Genomic DNA, 16,754 nt, shown 5'->3' on the forward strand with positions numbered 1-16,754 from the left:
CGATTATGTAATAAAAATTACACCTGCGAAGAAAAGACTAACGTATTCTCAGGGATTTCCTCCAGATTGTGGGATATGAATGACTTGTTTTATTTACTGGTGTTTGAGTTTTCATAGGTTTTCAATCTAAAAAAACAAACAAACTTGCTCTGAAACCATGATGTAATTACGTTCTTCCCAGTCCGCCCCCTCCCAGCTGCACACTGCACGTCTGAGCGAGGAGCTAAACAGGCACCACCGCCAAGACTCCCCGGGCCTTTCCTCAGACAACGAAGAGCCTCCTGCTCAGACTTTTCCTTCTTGCTGAGGTCTCGAAGGCTCCAGCCCATCACAGTACCAGCGCCCTTTGCAAAGAACATGATTTATTAAAGACAACTTGTCATCAACAGCACTGATTCAAGAAACAAAACTGATTTCCTTAAAAACAAAGAACACAAAAAACAAACAAACGCAGACTAACGTTCTGACCCCCTGGAGTGAGCAAGCCCCGCTGAATTCATACTAATACAGCCCCATCTGTAACGTGTCCCAGTTCCTGGGGAAGCTTCACAAGCAGGAAGCCGGGCACTCGGGCTGTCTGGGAACCTCCCTTGAGAATTTAGAGAAAGGGAATCACCAGGGGTAGGTCCTTTCCTCAGCCAAACCTCGACATGGTCCCTGTGCTCTTGACCTTCATCCAAAAGTCAAGGAGAGGGCACTGGCCTCAGGCCTGCCACTGAGGCAAATCCGATGCAGTGATTCAAGTAGTGTGGCCCCAGAAGGGAAGGCAAGGGGACAGGCGAGAGGGAACGCATCAGGTGCCCTGGGCAGTGTCTGCTGGGTCCCAGGCTGTGACCCACATCTCAGGCTGAGAAGGAGTCAAAGTTGGAACTGAACAAGCCGACAAGTTCTGGGAAGGTGGGCCAGGCTGGTGGGAAGCAGTGTCTCTGTCCAGTGCAAGGTCTTGGAGTCTTCCTTCCAGTTCCAGGACAGAACTCAGAGCAACCCCAGCAGGAAGGTTCCAGAGGCAGGGGGAGAGGACGCCGAGTCTGACCTCAGAAAGCCCAAAGAACATGCTTCTAACTCCTTTTCTGCCTTCCCAGCTCCACCCACACCCCCAAACCAAGCACTTGCCAATCGGCAATAAATATCCAAGAGTTTGAATAAATAGTAAAAATCTCCCAAAAACTGTGTGTTATGAGAGGAGGTGGCAAACAGGCAAGTGCACAAGTCCCAGCGGCATCCAAAGCAACAGGAGCCCCTGGGGGAAGCTGATCCTGGCCCACAGCCTGGCTTATGCGGCAGCAGGTCCTGGCTGCCGGCCTCAGGACGGCTACGGGGGCGCCAGGGTGCCTGCCCGCCAGTCTGAGCAGAGGAAGACCCTTGCCCCATTACCCAGCTGTCCAGACCCAAACCACCTGCCTCCTTACAAAAGGAGGGAAGGGACTTGATCAGAATAAGCCCTTTCTTCCCACTGCCCAGCAGTGGGAGTGGCCAACGGCTCCTGCTCTAAGTGCATCCACCCCAAATCCTGGGACCAGCCCAAGTGGGTGACCAGCACCCACTTCTGCTTGCTCGGCTCCCCTGGCCCTGACAGGATCCAGGGCCTCTGAGCTCAGCCCGCCCAGGGAGGCTCCCTTTGGTCCCGCTGGCCAATCATGGGACTCGCCCTCCCTGGATGGGCCCTGAAAGCCGCGGGAATGACTACTCTTCTGAAGCACTTGGATCCCAAACCCTGGCGCAGCACCGCCTTAATGTCCTGTTCCTTTGGGGAAATCTCTGGAAGACTCAGCTCTCCCTCCTCCATCCCTGGGCAGAAAGGAGGGTAAGAGGCTCAAAGCCTCACGGGCCATCACTTCTCAGCAGCTTTTGGTTTCCAAGATTGGGGGGGGGGGGGGCAGGTTCAGGGCCCTCTGGTGAGGCACTGTGGACTCCCTCCCAGTCTGAGGGACCTGGGAGCCTGGGGCTGGGGGTGGGAACAGGGTGCAAAGGCCAAGGGTGACTTCCAGAGGCTTTGCTAAGCCAGACTCCTCATTCTATTTCTGGGTTTCACAGGCATGGAGGGGAGGAGTGAGGGGAAGAGGCTGGGGATAAGGCACCCCAAGAGAGGAGGGCAGAGGGAGAGCAATGTTGAGGAGCAAAGCCTCTGTGAAAGAGATGGAGGGAGAAGGAGACGGGCAGAGACAGGGGAGAAGCAGAGACCTAGAGGGAATCAAAAACCCTCCCCCGCACATCCACACGGATAGACAGAGAGACTGGCACAGACACACACTCAGTGAGAGGCAGAGGGTGTGGCCTGGGCCTGGCAGCTTCTTAGCTCCCTCAGTGTCACTGTGCCCACGGAGAAGCCTAAGCACCAACCCCCCCGAGGTGGTTTCTGGCTCATCTGCCAAGCACCTTCCCCGAGCAGAGCCGGAGGGAGCAGCAGCACAGGAGGAGGAGGGACCTCTACCAGCCCCCGCGCCCCCAATGTGCCCAGTCCCAGGAAACAACTTCAGAAGCTCCAGCCTTGCTCAGCTGCCTGGGGAAAGGGCCCCAGGGTTGCAGAGCAGAGAGGGAGCCAGGGCTTGGTGGTCAGGAAGGATCGTGGCACAGCGTGCCCCCGTGGGAGTGGCCTAGGGGGACGGAGCCAAGTGAGAAGGCCTGGAGCTCCCCCTCGGGCTGGGATCCCACAGGCGTCTGTGTTCCAGAAGCCAGAACACGGACCGGTGGTGGCTTCTCTCCCAAACCTGGGCCTCTTGCTGCCAGGCTACTTTGAGTCTTGGAGTTCCTTGGCTTTCTGTAGGATCTGGCAGACATCTGTGATGGGGTAATCCTGGGCACGGGAAAAGCCAACAAGATACCTCTGAAGTCAGCTCCCCCGCTGCCAACCTGTGCCCTTCCCCCTGAGACCTGTCACCATGCTGTATCGGGGGCCCCAGAGGCAGGGGCCACAGGTTATCACCCCCACATGTAGCTAACATGGCACTCACTGCAGCACTAATGTAACCAAGCCAACCAGCTCCACCACAGGTCCTGCAGCCCTTCCCTGGGACCAGGACCATTCTGCTCCTCTCTCCCCACCTGGCACTGGGCTGGCCTCTGTCCATACATCAGCTCAAAGGGGCACCTCAAAAGCCCAATCAGGCCGAAACCGGTTTGGCTCAGTGGATAGAGCGTCGGCCTGCGGACTGAAAGGTCCCAGGTTCGATTCCGGTCAAGGGCATGTACCTGGGTTGCGGACACATCCCCAGTAGGAGATGTGCAGGAGGCAGCTGATCGATGTTTCTCTCTCATCGATGTTTCTAACTCTCTATCTCTCTCCCTTCCTCTCTGTAAAAAATCAATAAAATATATTAAAAAAAAAAAAAAGCCCAATCAGGGGGTGCTTATGCCTATTTACAGATCTACTCAGTAAAGTTATTGCAAACAAACCCCAGGCCAGGTGTTGAAGAAATTGAGGCCTAGAGAGCTTATTACTTGGCTTAGGTCACGACTCGCAGAGCAGAACAAAGATGTGAGCCTAGCACTGTCTGACCGTTGAGCCCATGTTCTTAACCACTGAGCCCCACTTTCCTGCTCCAGGTCTGGGCATGACTACCTCCGAGCACTATCACGTACTGGGCACCGCTGTGTCCCAGGTACAATGAACAGGTACAGCACTTAGTTCAGAGAGGCCAAGTCATTCACTCAAGGCCACCCTACACTCAAGGTCAGTGCCAAAGCCGGGATTCAAACCCATCCAAACCCAGATCTGCATCAGGGGTCCAGACTCTTAAGCCTTGCTACACTCCATTGTTCTGACCCAGCCTGTCCCAGTAGCTGGCAGGGGGTGGGCGCTCGGTAAGTGTCTGCCTCTGAACACCATTACCTGAAGGAGCCGCATGTTCACAGTGAAATCCCCTTCCAGCAACTGCTCCCGGATCAATCTAAGTAAGGAAAACAAGCAGCAAAACGCTGGGACCCTGGGCTGCGCCTAGTGCAGGCCCCGCCCAGCCCCTTCCCGCTCACCACCCGCACCCAAGGTTCCCAGCGGCTCCCTCCAGCCTGGTGAGGGCAGTCCCGCCCGCCCCTCTGCTCATGGCCACACTCACATGAGCATGGCGCAGCAGACAAGGAGGAGGAAGTCAAAGCGGCTGTCATCAGCGAAGAGGGAGTCCCAGATACGGATGACATCAGGCAGCAAGAACTCCTGGGACAGCAGCAGCGTCAGCCAGCGGAAGGCAAAGAACTGGGGCTTGATGTTCTGCTCTTGCTGGGGAGACAGAGGCGCGCAGTAGGTGCAAGAATCCGTGTTGGCTGGTAGCCATGTCACATCATGTAGTCTTTAAATGTAAATTCAGATAAACAGCAGGGCCCGGGACCTCACCGAGGAGGCAGCAGGCCAGGGGTGAGCGCCAGGCACTCGGGGGGATAGCCCTGGGCCACCTAGATAGCCTCGCTCGGTTAAAGGGGTAGCTGCTGTTTGCTGACAACCCATGTTGTCATATCTTCTGATATGTTTAAAGAGAAGCCATAAACCCAAACTTACATAAACTCTCTAGATTTATAAATGACAGCTTTGATTATTTTAAAACACTATACAGCCCTTGCCTCTGTGGCTCAGCTGGTTGGGCACATCCCATGCACCAAGAGATTGCTGGTTCAATTCCTGGTGAGGGCACATGCCCAGGAGGCAGGATCCATCCCCAGTAGGGGGAGTGCAGGAGACAGCTAATTGATCTTCTGCTCTCAGTCAATGTTTCTCTTTCTCTCTCACTCTTCCTTCCTCTCACTCTAAAAATCAATACAAATATTAAAGAAAACTCTGTACAGATTATAGATAGAGAGTCCATTAACTGGCACTTACTATAAGTCAGTCTTGTGCTTAGCATGTTAAATATATTATCTCACTTATTTACTCCACAGGACAACCCTACAAGCAAATTATTCCCAGCAGAGATGAGCCCTCTGGTCAGCCATAATGAATATTATTAACTGAAAAACTGCAATCACGATAAGCCAAGGTTTCAGGTTCAATCTCTGGTCAGGGCACACACAAGAATCAACCAATGAATGCATAAGTCAACAGAACAAATCGATGTTTCTCTCTCTCTCCCTTCCTCTCTCCAATCAATTAAAATTAAAAAATAAAACAGCAAAAAAATAAATCTATATTTGTTTAAAAATATCTTTTTTTTTTTCAATATATTTTTATTGATTTTTTACAGAGAGGAAGGGAGAGGGATAGAGAGTTAGAAACATCGATGAGAGAGAAACATCGACCAGCTGCCTCCTGCACACCTCCCACTGGGGATGTGTCCGCAACCAAGGTACATGCCCTTGACCGGAATCGAACCCGGGACCCTTCAGTCCGCAGGCCGACGCTCTATCCACCGAGCTAAACCGGTTTTGGCTAAAAATATCTTGATATAAATTTTTTTATTCCCAAAACTGTTTGTTTATATATAATTTTTTTACTGAAATGTTTTATGAAATACACTACAGTTTTTAAAAATTTTTCTGGCCCCGACCGGTTTGGCTCAGTGGATAGAGCGTCGCCTGCGGACTGAGGGGTCCCAGGTTCGATTCCGGGTGCGGGCACATCCCCAGTGGGGGGTGTTCAGGAGGCAGCTGATCGATGTTTCTCTCTCATCGATGTTTCTAATTCTCTATCCCTCTCCCTTCATCTCTGTAAAAAATCAATAAAATATATTTAAAAAAATTTTTTCTGAACTTTTAAAAATGAAATTCACCCTTTCTCAGGGGACAAAAAGGCTGAGCTAATTAAGTGCCCGGTAAATGCCTGGCACACAATGGGCACCCTATCAACTCCCCTTCCCTGCCAGCCTGCCTGGACTACCAGCATCTGCCGCCGGTCTCTCGGCAGAGGATCACCGTTCCCTAGCAACAGCAGCCACTTTTAATCCCCAGACTCAAGCCAGAGCTCGCCCCGGACCTGGGATGCTCAGGAAGTCTGGCCCTTTCCACCTGTCTGCCGTAGCCTCGCCCGGGTGGGCCGGGGGTCCTCACCAATTTCAGGTAGAGCTCCACATCCTTATCCTTCAAGGTGGAGTACACCTTTTCCATCTTGTAGGTGATGCCACACTGTGAGTCGTCCAGGCTCTTGATGAAGTTGTCCCGTATCTCAGCCATGAGGTTGGTGAAGCAGAAGAAGGTGTCTGCCTCGGCGTGCTCTGGGCGAGACAGGCAGGGTGAAGGCAGCCGAAAGGGAGCTGGTGCCCTCCTGAGACCCACCCCAAATCTCACCTATGACATCCTCCCTGAACCTCTGAGTCTCACCGAGTCACTGCACCCCATGGTCAGGCTCAGTACCTTCTCTGTCCTTGACCACTCTCCATCCCAATACTAAGGACATCACCTCTCTCCTCTCACGTCTTCTGGTAACACTGTACACTCGCTTAGCAATTGATTATTCTCTTCTGAGGACATTTTTCAAATCATTATTTATTTAAATCCTATCATTCAGTTTCTTGTATAACATCTCATGCCCCCTATCAAATATTCGGTTACAAATATCAAGAGCTCAGTACACTGCCAACATTCTAGCAAGTCTGAGCTGGGATGGATCTGAGAGGATCCAGGCCAACCCCATATCTGACAGAGGGAGAATGGAGGCCCAGAGAGAGGCTGTGAGCTGCAGTCTGATAAAGCCCACAGGCCTGGTTTTCTTTGATCCATTTTTTAAGGAGCCGGCAACAAGGGATGTGGGCAGCCAAGAGCCCTTTTACCTTTCCACTCGTTGTTGGGGTCGGTGGCAAAGGTATAGTAGAGGGGCCCCACGATCTCGTTCATGCCCTGCACGTAAGCGATGCCAGGGTTGAGCTTGGCATAGATGAACAGGATCCGCTCCACCACCTCCCAGTGGGCCTCACAGCCATTGGGCAGCACCTCGTACTCATTCAGGGATGATGGCGTTGAGTGCTTGTGTGGGGAGCTCATCTGGGGAGAAGAGGAGGAGCCCATTAAGACGGTGGGTGGCATTATGGACAATATGTTCTCATCAGCAATGTCTACCATTAAGTTTAAACTTAACCTCCAGCTAATGGGAAATATAGGGCATAGAGGAACGTGCCCAGGAGGAAAAGCAGACAAAGCCAGAAGGCGGGCTATTCTACAAGACAACTGGACCAAAATCTAATTTACAGTGGTAAGCCCTGGCTGGCTTGGCGAGAGTGGTTAGAGCACTGGCCCGAGGACGGAAGGGTCTCGGGTTCAATTCCCAGTCAAGGAGACAAATCTCGGTTGTAGGTTTGATCCCCAGCCCCTGTTCGGGCGAGTGTGGGAGACAACCAGTCGATGTGTCCCCCTCACATCGATGTTTCTCTGTCTCCTCATTTCCACTCTCTCTCTGAAGACCAATGGAGCCGTAACCAGTTTGGCTCAGTGGATAGAGCGTCGACCTGCGGACTCAAGGGTCCCAGGTTCGATTACGGTCAAGGGCATGTAACTTGGTTGCAGGCACATCCTCACTAGGGAGTGTGCAGGAGGCAGCTGATCGATGTTTCTCTCTCATCGATATTTCTAACTCTCTATCCCTCTCCCCTCCTCTCTGTAAAAAATCAATAAAATATATTTTTTAAAAAAGACCAATGGAGAAAATATCCTCGGGTGAGGATTAAAAAAAAAAAATTTTACAGTGATAAAAGCCAAAAACACTGCTTCCCTTTGTGGAGAGGGGTACTGACTGGGAAGGGGCATTTTCTGCATAATAAAAACATTCCGTGTCTTGTTCTGGTTGGCAGTCACACAGATATATACATAAGGAAAAATCCATCCCGCTGTGTACCTAAGATTTGTGCATTTTACTGCATGTTAAGTTATACTTCAATTTAGAAAACAAAACTTCAAATATGTCAAAACAGAGAACTGGCTAAGAGTCTTCAAAAAGTGAAATGCTGTGGGGGCTGGGGGAAGGGAAGGCTGCTCCAGACCAAGAGCCTAAAGAAACAGCATCCCGCCCTGGCCGGAGTGGCTCAGTGGATAGAGCGTCGGCCTGCGGGCTGAAGGGTCCCAGGTTCGATCCCGGTCAGGGGCATGTACCTTGGTTGGGGGCACATCCCCAGTAGGGGGTGTGCAGGAGGCAGCTGATCGATGTTTCTCTCTCATTGATGTTTCTAACTCTCTATCTCTCTCCCTTCCTCTCTGTAAAAAATCAGTAAAATATATTTAAGAAAAAAAAAAAGAAAGAAACAGCATCCCAAGGCGGCCCATGAACCCGAACGGGGCCTGGTTTGGGAGTAAAAACACACAAAAATATTCGTAGCGCAACTGAGGACACACAATCATGGACTGGACATTAGGAGTTATCATGCAACCGTTATCTTCCTGGATGTGTTAGTGCTGAGGAGGAGGGCCTTATTCCCAGAGAAGCCTGCTGAAGTACTGGGGCGGGGGGGGGAGAGTCTAGGACACCTGCAACTTACGCTCTGTAACACAAAACAAATACGGCCAAATGTTAACAGTCGTTAAATTTAGCTGGAAAGTACATAAGTATGTAAGTATGCATCATAAGCATACTTTTTAACAGAAATACTTTTTGTATTTTTTGTATTTATTGTATCCAGACCAGGAAACGAAGGAGGCTGTGAGTCTCACCAAGTCACTGCACCCCCACGGTCAGGCTCAGTACCTTCTCTGTCCTTGACCACTCTCCATCCCAATATTAAGGACATCACCTTTCCTCTCACGTCTTCTGGTAACACTGTACACTCACTTAGCAATTGATTACATTCTCTTTCAATTTTTCTGAATGTTTTGAAAGTTTCATAAGAAAATATTGGAGGTGATAATCCCTGCTTAAAACTTATGAAATAGAGCAGGGTCCCCAACACCGGCTGCCCATTAGGTCCTCGGGAGCTTGGCAAGGACTCGGGTGCCTGGGGTCACCTGTATGAGAGCCACAGGCAAGCCCAGGCAGGGACAGTGCAGGAAACTGTCCTGGAAGTGCAGGGCCCTCGGGCGTTTCAACTCCCTTTCCCGTTATATGTACACATTCGTGCGTATACATGCACGTACATGTGCAGACACACATACATGACTTCGTTTACTGAGAGCTCTCTGTGCAAGACAGTGCTCCACAAGCATGCCTCACTGTCATGCTCTGAACAACCTAGAATATTCTCTCAACATTCACTTTCAAGATAAGGAAACAGAGGCTCAGAAAAGTTAGGTCACTCATCATGTCTGGAATTGAGTGGTGGCATTAGGATTTGAACCCAGACTTGCTGACTCCAGAACCTGAGGTCCAGGCCTCTGAGCATGCCCAGGGCTTTCCAGCTTTCCAGGAATCTGCCCGGCCATGACCTCATTTCATCTTGGCAATTCAAAAGCCAGGCCGGGCAGAAACGCTTACGCCCAGCCCACAGAAGAGGAGATGGACGCCGAGGAAGGTAAGCCCAGTATGGCTCGCCCGGAGTTAAACAGGCGGTCAGCTTTCACTCAGGCTGCCCCACCACGGTCCACAGTCTAGGCATGAAGCTCCTGGTCAGCTGCTCTGCCCAGGACAAGGTCCAAACCTAACATGGGTAAGAGCTCAGCTCTCCACCCAGTGACCAGTGAAACGAATGGCAGAGCCAGGTGCTGAAGCCGGGACGCACGCAGCCCTGCCTCACTCAGCCAGCATTCGGCCCCTGCAGCAACCCCGCTGTCGCAGGCAGGCGGCCCCTGGGACCAGTGGTAACTGCCATCACCCTGCAGCGGGAAGTGCTGCTCTCCGACAGGCACAGAGCCTTGACCAGTCGTTCCACTTGGAGGGAAAAGCTCCGCAGTAGCATCTGTCTAGCTTTTTGGAGGCTACAGGGAAGAGTTTTTTCTGTGTTGAAGGCAGTGAAAAGTTCAGAGCTCCGGGTACCAAACCAGTAGGTGTAAGTCAGGAAATAAGGTTATACACTCATTTGGCTATAGTTACAGGAGCCTGAAAAGACTGGGGTTCAAACCCTCAGCATGGCCTGGGCAGCACCAGTCCTTGCTCCACCCCAGCCCCAGCTCCCACCCGCTCCTGCCTGAGCAATGCAGCCACCTCCTAGCCCCCCTCCACCGCTGCTCCTGCCATTCAGGTCAACACCCCCACAGCGCCAACAGCGATCTCTTACAAGAGCAGCCCCGAATGACATCACTGTCCGGCTCAGAATGCCACCAGGGCCCCCAGCCCTCAGGATAAAGGCCCGTGTGGCCTCACCACCACTGACCTCTCCAGTGTCCTCCAGCAACCTTCTCTCCCTTTCCCTCTGCTTCTAGCCACACCGGACACCTCTACTCCCTGAACACACCACACCACCGCCTGCCCAAAGACCGACACATACGCCCTCCTCCCCCCTGGAATGCTCTGTCCTCCTAGCTCTTCGAGCATAAGCTTAAATGTCACTTTCTCAGAGAACTCTTCCCTGACATCCAGGCCAGGTCAGCTCCCCACCCCTCAATCTCCCATCATACCTGGAATTACTTTTTAAAGAGCCATCTCCACTACAATAGCAGCCTGGCTCCTTCGCTGCACAGCAGGGACCTCCCCCAGTAGCCATTACATCCAGCCTTGAACTTGATCCCTGACTCTCCAGAAAGAGCCCTGGCAGGACTGAACTTGTCTTGAGTAACTGTCAGGACAGACGGTCCTGGGGCCAGTGGCCAAAGGGAAGCAGGGAGGAAAAGGCTGTCGTGGGGAGTCCCTGACTCCCAGGCTGCCCCTCACATTTGTGACCCCGCTCCGGTTCCGGGCCACGGTCTGGGACTTCAGCGTCGTCTGCTCCACCCGCTTACGGAGGGTCTCAAACTCGTTCTGGGGGTCCAGGATGAGGAGGCACGGGTACTCGGTGGGCCTCTGGAAGAAGGACATGTCTGGGCACAGCCTCCTGTCACGAGGGAACAGGGGAGAGTACTGTTACTCAGGATGGAGGCGTCGGACATCCCAGCATCCCAAAAGACATTTTTTTAAAAATTAGTAACATTATATATATTGTTAATTTAGTTTTTAAGAGGCAATATAATCATTATAACATATACCCATATTCTTATGTATTTGCAGACAGATACACGCACATATATATACTTTTTAAAGATCTTAAGATCCAACTCGTCCCTTAAATCACAAACATCTTTCCATGTCAAAAACATCTAATATGTACAAGAGTGTTAGCTGCAGGTGGGCTAGGGCGGTTACGTTGCACATTGTACGGTAAAATATTACACAGCTGACCTGGGAAACAAATGTCCAAGACAAAGTGAGAGGAAAAGCAAGTCCAAGGTCCAACGCGTCTCCCTCCATGAGCTTCAACCACGCGCTCTTTAAACAGCCCAGCTTCCCGTGCTCTCAGGGCCTCGCACAGGCAGATCCACCACAGCCTTTCCCTCCCACCTCCCCAGGCCCCTGACTCCCCAGAGCTCAGCCAGAACACTGCTTCCTCAGGCAAGGCGTCCCGAACACCTCGAAACACCCTGAACTCTTCCTTCAGAGCATTTACCATAAACGCTAATGACACGAAAGTGTGGAGCACCTGTCTTCCCATCCCCCTTACCCCCCACCCCGCCCCACACGGTCCCAGGCTCCTTTGGGAGGGACATGTCTGTCTACTCAGTGCTCAAGCCTGAGCTCGGCACTAGGGTTGCCATGGAGCAGGGGCTCGATATCCATCTGATGAAGGAATGATCGGATGAACCATAAATGCCCAGGACAACTGAGACTAAGGCAGGGAGAAGAGAGAGCTGGGCACCGGCGAGCACAGGGACCCACACACACACTCCCTGCACTCGCCAGCCCATTCTCAGGCCCCGCATCACTGACTGCCCAGACCTCCCACCAACAGCTCCTCACACCCCCACTGGACCCCGTGGGCCTGGGCTGGGAAGGAAAAGGACAGGACTGGGACCGCGCAGGAGTCCCATGGACCCACTCCCAGCCCGGGCACCCTGCTTACCGGACGTCTTTGTCGATCTGCAACAGCACCTCGTTGTCCTTGAAATATGTGTTCCACCGGCTGTCGGGGTTGGGGTTGAGTGGCTGTGGGGAGAAAATAAGCTGCTAGCCTAGGCCTAGCGAGAGCTCCAGAGTCAGAGACGTTCTGAGGCCTGAGCAGTGGCCTCACACCACCAATCCCATCAGAGGCCAGACAGTGGCTCCGAGATGCCTGTGAGCTACAGGGGAGCAGCACAGGCCACTGCAGCCTCCCAAACCCCGTTCCACCACAGCTAACAGCCAAGGCCTGCTGCCTGTTCTGAGGACACCCCTGCCTGGAGGACTCTATTCCTTCTGTCTACTGCTCTGGCTCTAGAATGCTGCATAGGACAGGTTCTCACTAAATGCTTGTTGACTGAATGAATGGGTGAATGAATGAATGCCGTGTCTTGGAGTCTAACTCATCAAATCACAGCTTTGAGTCACTAACTACAATCCTTGGAGGAGGGGCCTGGTGTGGTCCATCTCCACTTCTCACACTGCGGGGCACACAGGCGACGCTCAGTGCTGGAGAACGAAGGAGGCTTCCTCCAGGCCACAGAAAGGCAGTCCCCCTCACTGCCACCTGCTCTGGCTTTCTTCAACTATCAGATCACAGAGCCTACGTCAAGGAACAGGGTGAGGAGGAAAGGGGACGATGCGGGCAGAGACCGGGCCCAGGACTGCTCACCGCGCTCCGAGCCCCAGCTATCACCGAGATTGCTGCCTGGGCCCGGGGAAGGGGGGAGACGAAGGCCTTCAGGGGAAGAGCAGCCACATGAAGAAAGGAGGTACTGGAAGGGCCAGAGGGGACCGAGACCAGCTGCACCATCCTCTGGGGTGGGGGGACTGTGCCCACTCAAAGCCCACACCCTCTCCACCCTGTAGCCCCAGTCCCTGCTGCTGACCCTACTCACATGGTCCTCAAAGGTCACATCCTCTCTGGACACACCCATGTTGGCCTTGGCAATGCCGGGCTGGATAATCATTTCCCTCAGGAACTGGGAATATAGCTCCCTGCCGGGAGAAGAGAAGGGAGGGGTAATTCCCAAAGGTCTTGCCCAGGGAGCCCGGAACAGGAGGCAGGTCAGGCTCGACACCACCTGCTCTGTCTGATACAGAGACCCTCCCGGCATCCTCCTTTCTCCGGGCCTACCTACCTCTGCTTGGCCAGGATGGCGGTCCATGAGGCTCTCTCCAACGGGAGGTAGTTTAAGAGAATCTGCAGAGCAAGAGGAGCAAAGCTCTGGTGACTCCCCAGCCGGCCCTGGACAGCAGGTAGAGGCTGACAGGCCTCAAGCAAAACCCCTGACAATGCCCAGAGAAGACGTGATGGGCTGAAGCCCGGGAGTGTGGGTATGGGCTGGGGGAGCCGCCCCTTCCTCCCCACTGCCGCCCCCCTCCTTTATCCCAAACCAGGCCTTTCCTCTTCTCCTCCTCACACAGACTCTTCCAAATGATAATGAGACCTTGTGCTCAAACGGGCTGGAAGCTAGGAGACTGGGCTTCCATGGCCACACCACTTAATCGTTTTGGACAAAGCACAGCCTTTTCTGTCCCAATGTGCCTCACTCCCACTGCTCTGCCTGAACCAGGACCCAAAGGGCTTCACGGGCATTACAAAGTGTTCCGTCCCCAAAGGGACCCTGCAGGGAACACCAAGAGGAACCGAAAGCCCAGGACTTCCCAGAAAAGCTTCCCCAGACAAAGCAAGGAAAGGCACAGAACAGAAAGAAGGGGCTGGGGGTGGGGGCAGCCCATGCAGGAACCAGGGCCTCTCAGCAGAGCAGAAGCCCACCCAGGCACACCCACCTTCCAGCAGAGGCACCGCAGTCCGCCCTCACAGGGGATGCCTGTGGACACAGCACGCAAAGGTCACACCCTAGGCCAGAGCCCAGAGCCCCCAGCCCTCCACCTCGGAGCCAGTCCACAGGGAGTAGAGGGAGCAAGTAGTTCTTCAAGAATCATTTTCTGCCACAAAAGTTACTAGGCTAGATGCTAATCCTGTGTGTGCTTTCTCTCCATGACCCCTGGCCCCTGACCCCTGACCCCTGACCCCAGCCCAGAGCTCCCTCTATCTGGCATATTCTTTTGAGGATTACACTTCCTCATCCTAGAAATTTCTTCCTCGGAGCAACCTGCACCAACCACCATCTCTTCCCAATCAGGCAGATCACCCATTAAAAATAATGGCTCCGTGACTTCATCGCATCCCTCACAGCTCTGATCGCAGAACGTAATCTGTGTACTTATTTAACATCTTAACTCTTACTATGGGTCGGCCCCAGCAGGACCAGAGCCACATCTGACTTCCATTCCCGTCCACAAGCATGTGTGGCATGTAAACTAAGCTACAGACGCTGAGTGCTTCCTGCTTTATGGACCTGACTGCACTTCATCCTCACCTTACAGATAAAGAAAGCCACCAAGGACTCAGGACACAGGTCAGTCTGACTCCAGAGGTCACACTTTCACCACGACCCGCCGCAGACTGCCCCCTCCAGGGCCTGGCGGATTCCTCAGCCCAGCGCAGTTCCCAGGCCCCTCACGAGCTGCAGGGCCTCATTATCACTCCTGACAGGAAGGCAACCTTCTCCTGCAACACTGTCAGAGACCTGGCTAGTGCAGCTGCTGCTACGATGTCCCTACCTGCCTGGAACAGGAGCTAGTGCCCCCATCTCAGAATCTGCGAGGGGAAGCGGGGAGCCACCTGAGAATTCCTCGCTGACGAAAGTACAAAGGCTGAACGGTGACAAGAAGCTACGCAGAACACCTGGGGGGGGGAGTTCCAAGATGAAGGTTAACCAAGCCAGCAAGGGCCAAGTCCAGCCCTGCTGAGAACAGCTCCATCGGCCAGCTGCTCGAGGCTGGAAACTTTCTCACCGTCAACCAAAGCTCACTACCGCCTCGGGAGGCTTTGATGCCCGGCCAGGGAGAGAACCAGAACTACTCCGCAGCTAACCAAATTCTGCCACTCGGGGAGCTTGCTGGAATGAGGGAAGACGGGGCTCAGCTCAAGAAGCCTCCTCCCCACTCCCTAACTGCCATCTTCCGTCCTCTGAGTTCTTCCAAGGAGGCAATAGCATCATTCAGACACCAATGAAGCACCCTCAGGCCCACAGGCGAGCTAACTGTGGCTCAGGGGAGTCCCTGGTTGGTCAGCTCCACAGGATCTGGAGAAGCTCCAAGAGGCAGGCTGGCCCCCAGAACCGAGCAGGTCTGGCCTTGGGGCACCTGCCCCTCCATCCTCGCCACAAACTCTGAAAATGGAGCAATGCCTCTCACCACTAAAGCTGAGTTCCCGAAGCTTTTCCAAGGCGATGGTGGGCTCCTTCAGGACATCCTGGAAATCCGCAATCCTAGAAGGCGGGAGGGGGAGGCAAATGAGACACGCCCAAACCGAAGACCACAGGCTAGTGACCACTCCCAAGCCCGCAGCTCCCTCAGACCACCCATCTCCAACCTGCTCCTCCCTCCCCTTCAGATGGCAAAGCGCATGGAGGTCCGAACCCAAGTCAGCTCTGGGGAGCTACAGAACTACAGGTCACCTCTTCCTCTCAGCTCAGAAACGCGGAGATATTCCTGTGCGGAGGTTCTCAAACAAGCATCGTGAAGTCAGACACAGCCTAACATTGAGTGAGCTGGCATTTATCGGGCACTTCCTGCCGGCCAGGTCCAGCCCACAGCTCCACGCTCTGAACTCAATGAACCCTTAGGAACCAGGAGTAATTTGATCCACAGACAGCGGACCCGTGTAACCTGCAGGCAGCTCTCCAGGCTCAAAAATATAATCATGAGAAGGCCTCTGGGCCTGCCTGCAGGCAAGGGCAAAAGGTTTAAAACAACAAATGCTGGAGGAAAACTGAAGAATGAGCACAATGTAGCCAAGGCTGCAGGATCTGGCCTGGGAGAGGGGGCAGACGGGAAAATTCAGGTTTCCTAGCATTTCTAGTAAGAAATGAGCACGGGGGATGGGAAGTCTTTGGAGAGAGGAGGGTACTGAGGGTTCACAAGGGTGACAAGGAAGGCGGGGGAGGCCTGAGGAACTGGGCACGGAGGCCCTGAATGAGGAAGGCGCCAGGGGAAGAGGGAACCCAGGGCGAGAGACAGACAAGCGGTGCACCCCGGGGGTGCAGGAGCAGTGCCTCCACTCCGTGCCCGCTCAGGCCCACAGGCGATGAGGCTGGGAGGTGGGCGCCCGAGCCCCTCTGCCCGGCGGCTGCGGGTGCCTGGCCGCATCCGCACGCCCTCCGCGGGGCAGGAGTGGCGGCCTGGCCAGGGGTGGCCCCGCCGGGCCCTTACCGGCTCTTGTGCAGACTCGACATGGTGTTGACTTCCGGATCCCCCCGCCGCCTCCGCCGCCCCCAGGACGCGGGACGCTCAGCATAGGCCTCCGACCGGAAACGCAGCCGCCCGCGTGCGTGTTCCGTGCCGCTCCGCCCCCGCTCACGTGCCGCCTCCTTTCCCAGTGGCCACGCCCCCTTCCCCTAGGCCACGCCCCACCCCTATCCAGCCCGCGGATCCCGTGGCCAAGGTTGAGGTCGCTGACCGTGTGCTCTAAGGTTCCTCCCGGCGCTTCCCTGGGCCTCCGTTTCCATCTACGCAATATACCTGTCACCGTCTCCCTCCTTACACGGTCCTCACCCGCAATAAACTATTGTGTCCTTGTTCCAGGGATGTACTCTCCCTGCTGACCTATACGGGTAATTTCACTACGAAATCTTCCACCCCCGCAGCAGTAATCGATCGCACGGAGCAGATGCTTCAAGAAATACTGGGTGGAAAACGGGACTACACTTCAGTGTTTCTGTGACTTTTGGATTGCATGAACATGAAATGTACTGTAAAAGAGCAATAGAGCCCTAGCGGT

At 53.9% G+C, this 16,754-nt stretch overlaps 1 protein-coding gene across 7 annotated transcripts; it reads right to left on the minus strand.

Annotated features, from left to right (window-relative positions):
• Positions 1-66: 66 nt before the first annotated feature.
• TBC1D13 (TBC1 domain family member 13) lies at positions 67-16,319 on the minus strand. Of its 7 annotated transcripts, none has more exons than XM_036329429.1 (12): positions 16,187-16,319; positions 15,170-15,243; positions 13,697-13,737; positions 13,045-13,106; positions 12,802-12,901; positions 11,868-11,950; positions 10,646-10,805; positions 6,690-6,900; positions 5,971-6,134; positions 4,053-4,213; positions 3,830-3,887; positions 67-344 (listed from the first exon to the last, which is right to left on the minus strand). In XM_036329429.1, exons 1-12 carry the CDS (start codon positions 16,207-16,209, stop codon positions 90-92), a joined length of 1,392 nt encoding a protein of 463 aa, XP_036185322.1. In that variant the 5' UTR covers positions 16,210-16,319; the 3' UTR covers positions 67-89. The 7 variants fall into 7 exon arrangements, with proteins under 7 accessions (XP_036185322.1, XP_036185324.1, XP_036185327.1 ...); XM_036329431.1 differs by lacking the exon at positions 16,187-16,319 and adding an exon at positions 15,433-16,138; XM_036329430.1 differs by lacking the exon at positions 67-344 and adding an exon at positions 346-2,794 and having other exon boundaries at positions 16,187-16,224.
• Positions 16,320-16,754: the final 435 nt, after the last annotated feature.

Source organism: Myotis myotis, unplaced genomic scaffold (genome assembly GCF_014108235.1).
Source record: "Myotis myotis isolate mMyoMyo1 unplaced genomic scaffold, mMyoMyo1.p scaffold_m19_p_12, whole genome shotgun sequence".
Taxonomy (NCBI): domain Eukaryota; kingdom Metazoa; phylum Chordata; class Mammalia; order Chiroptera; family Vespertilionidae; genus Myotis; species Myotis myotis.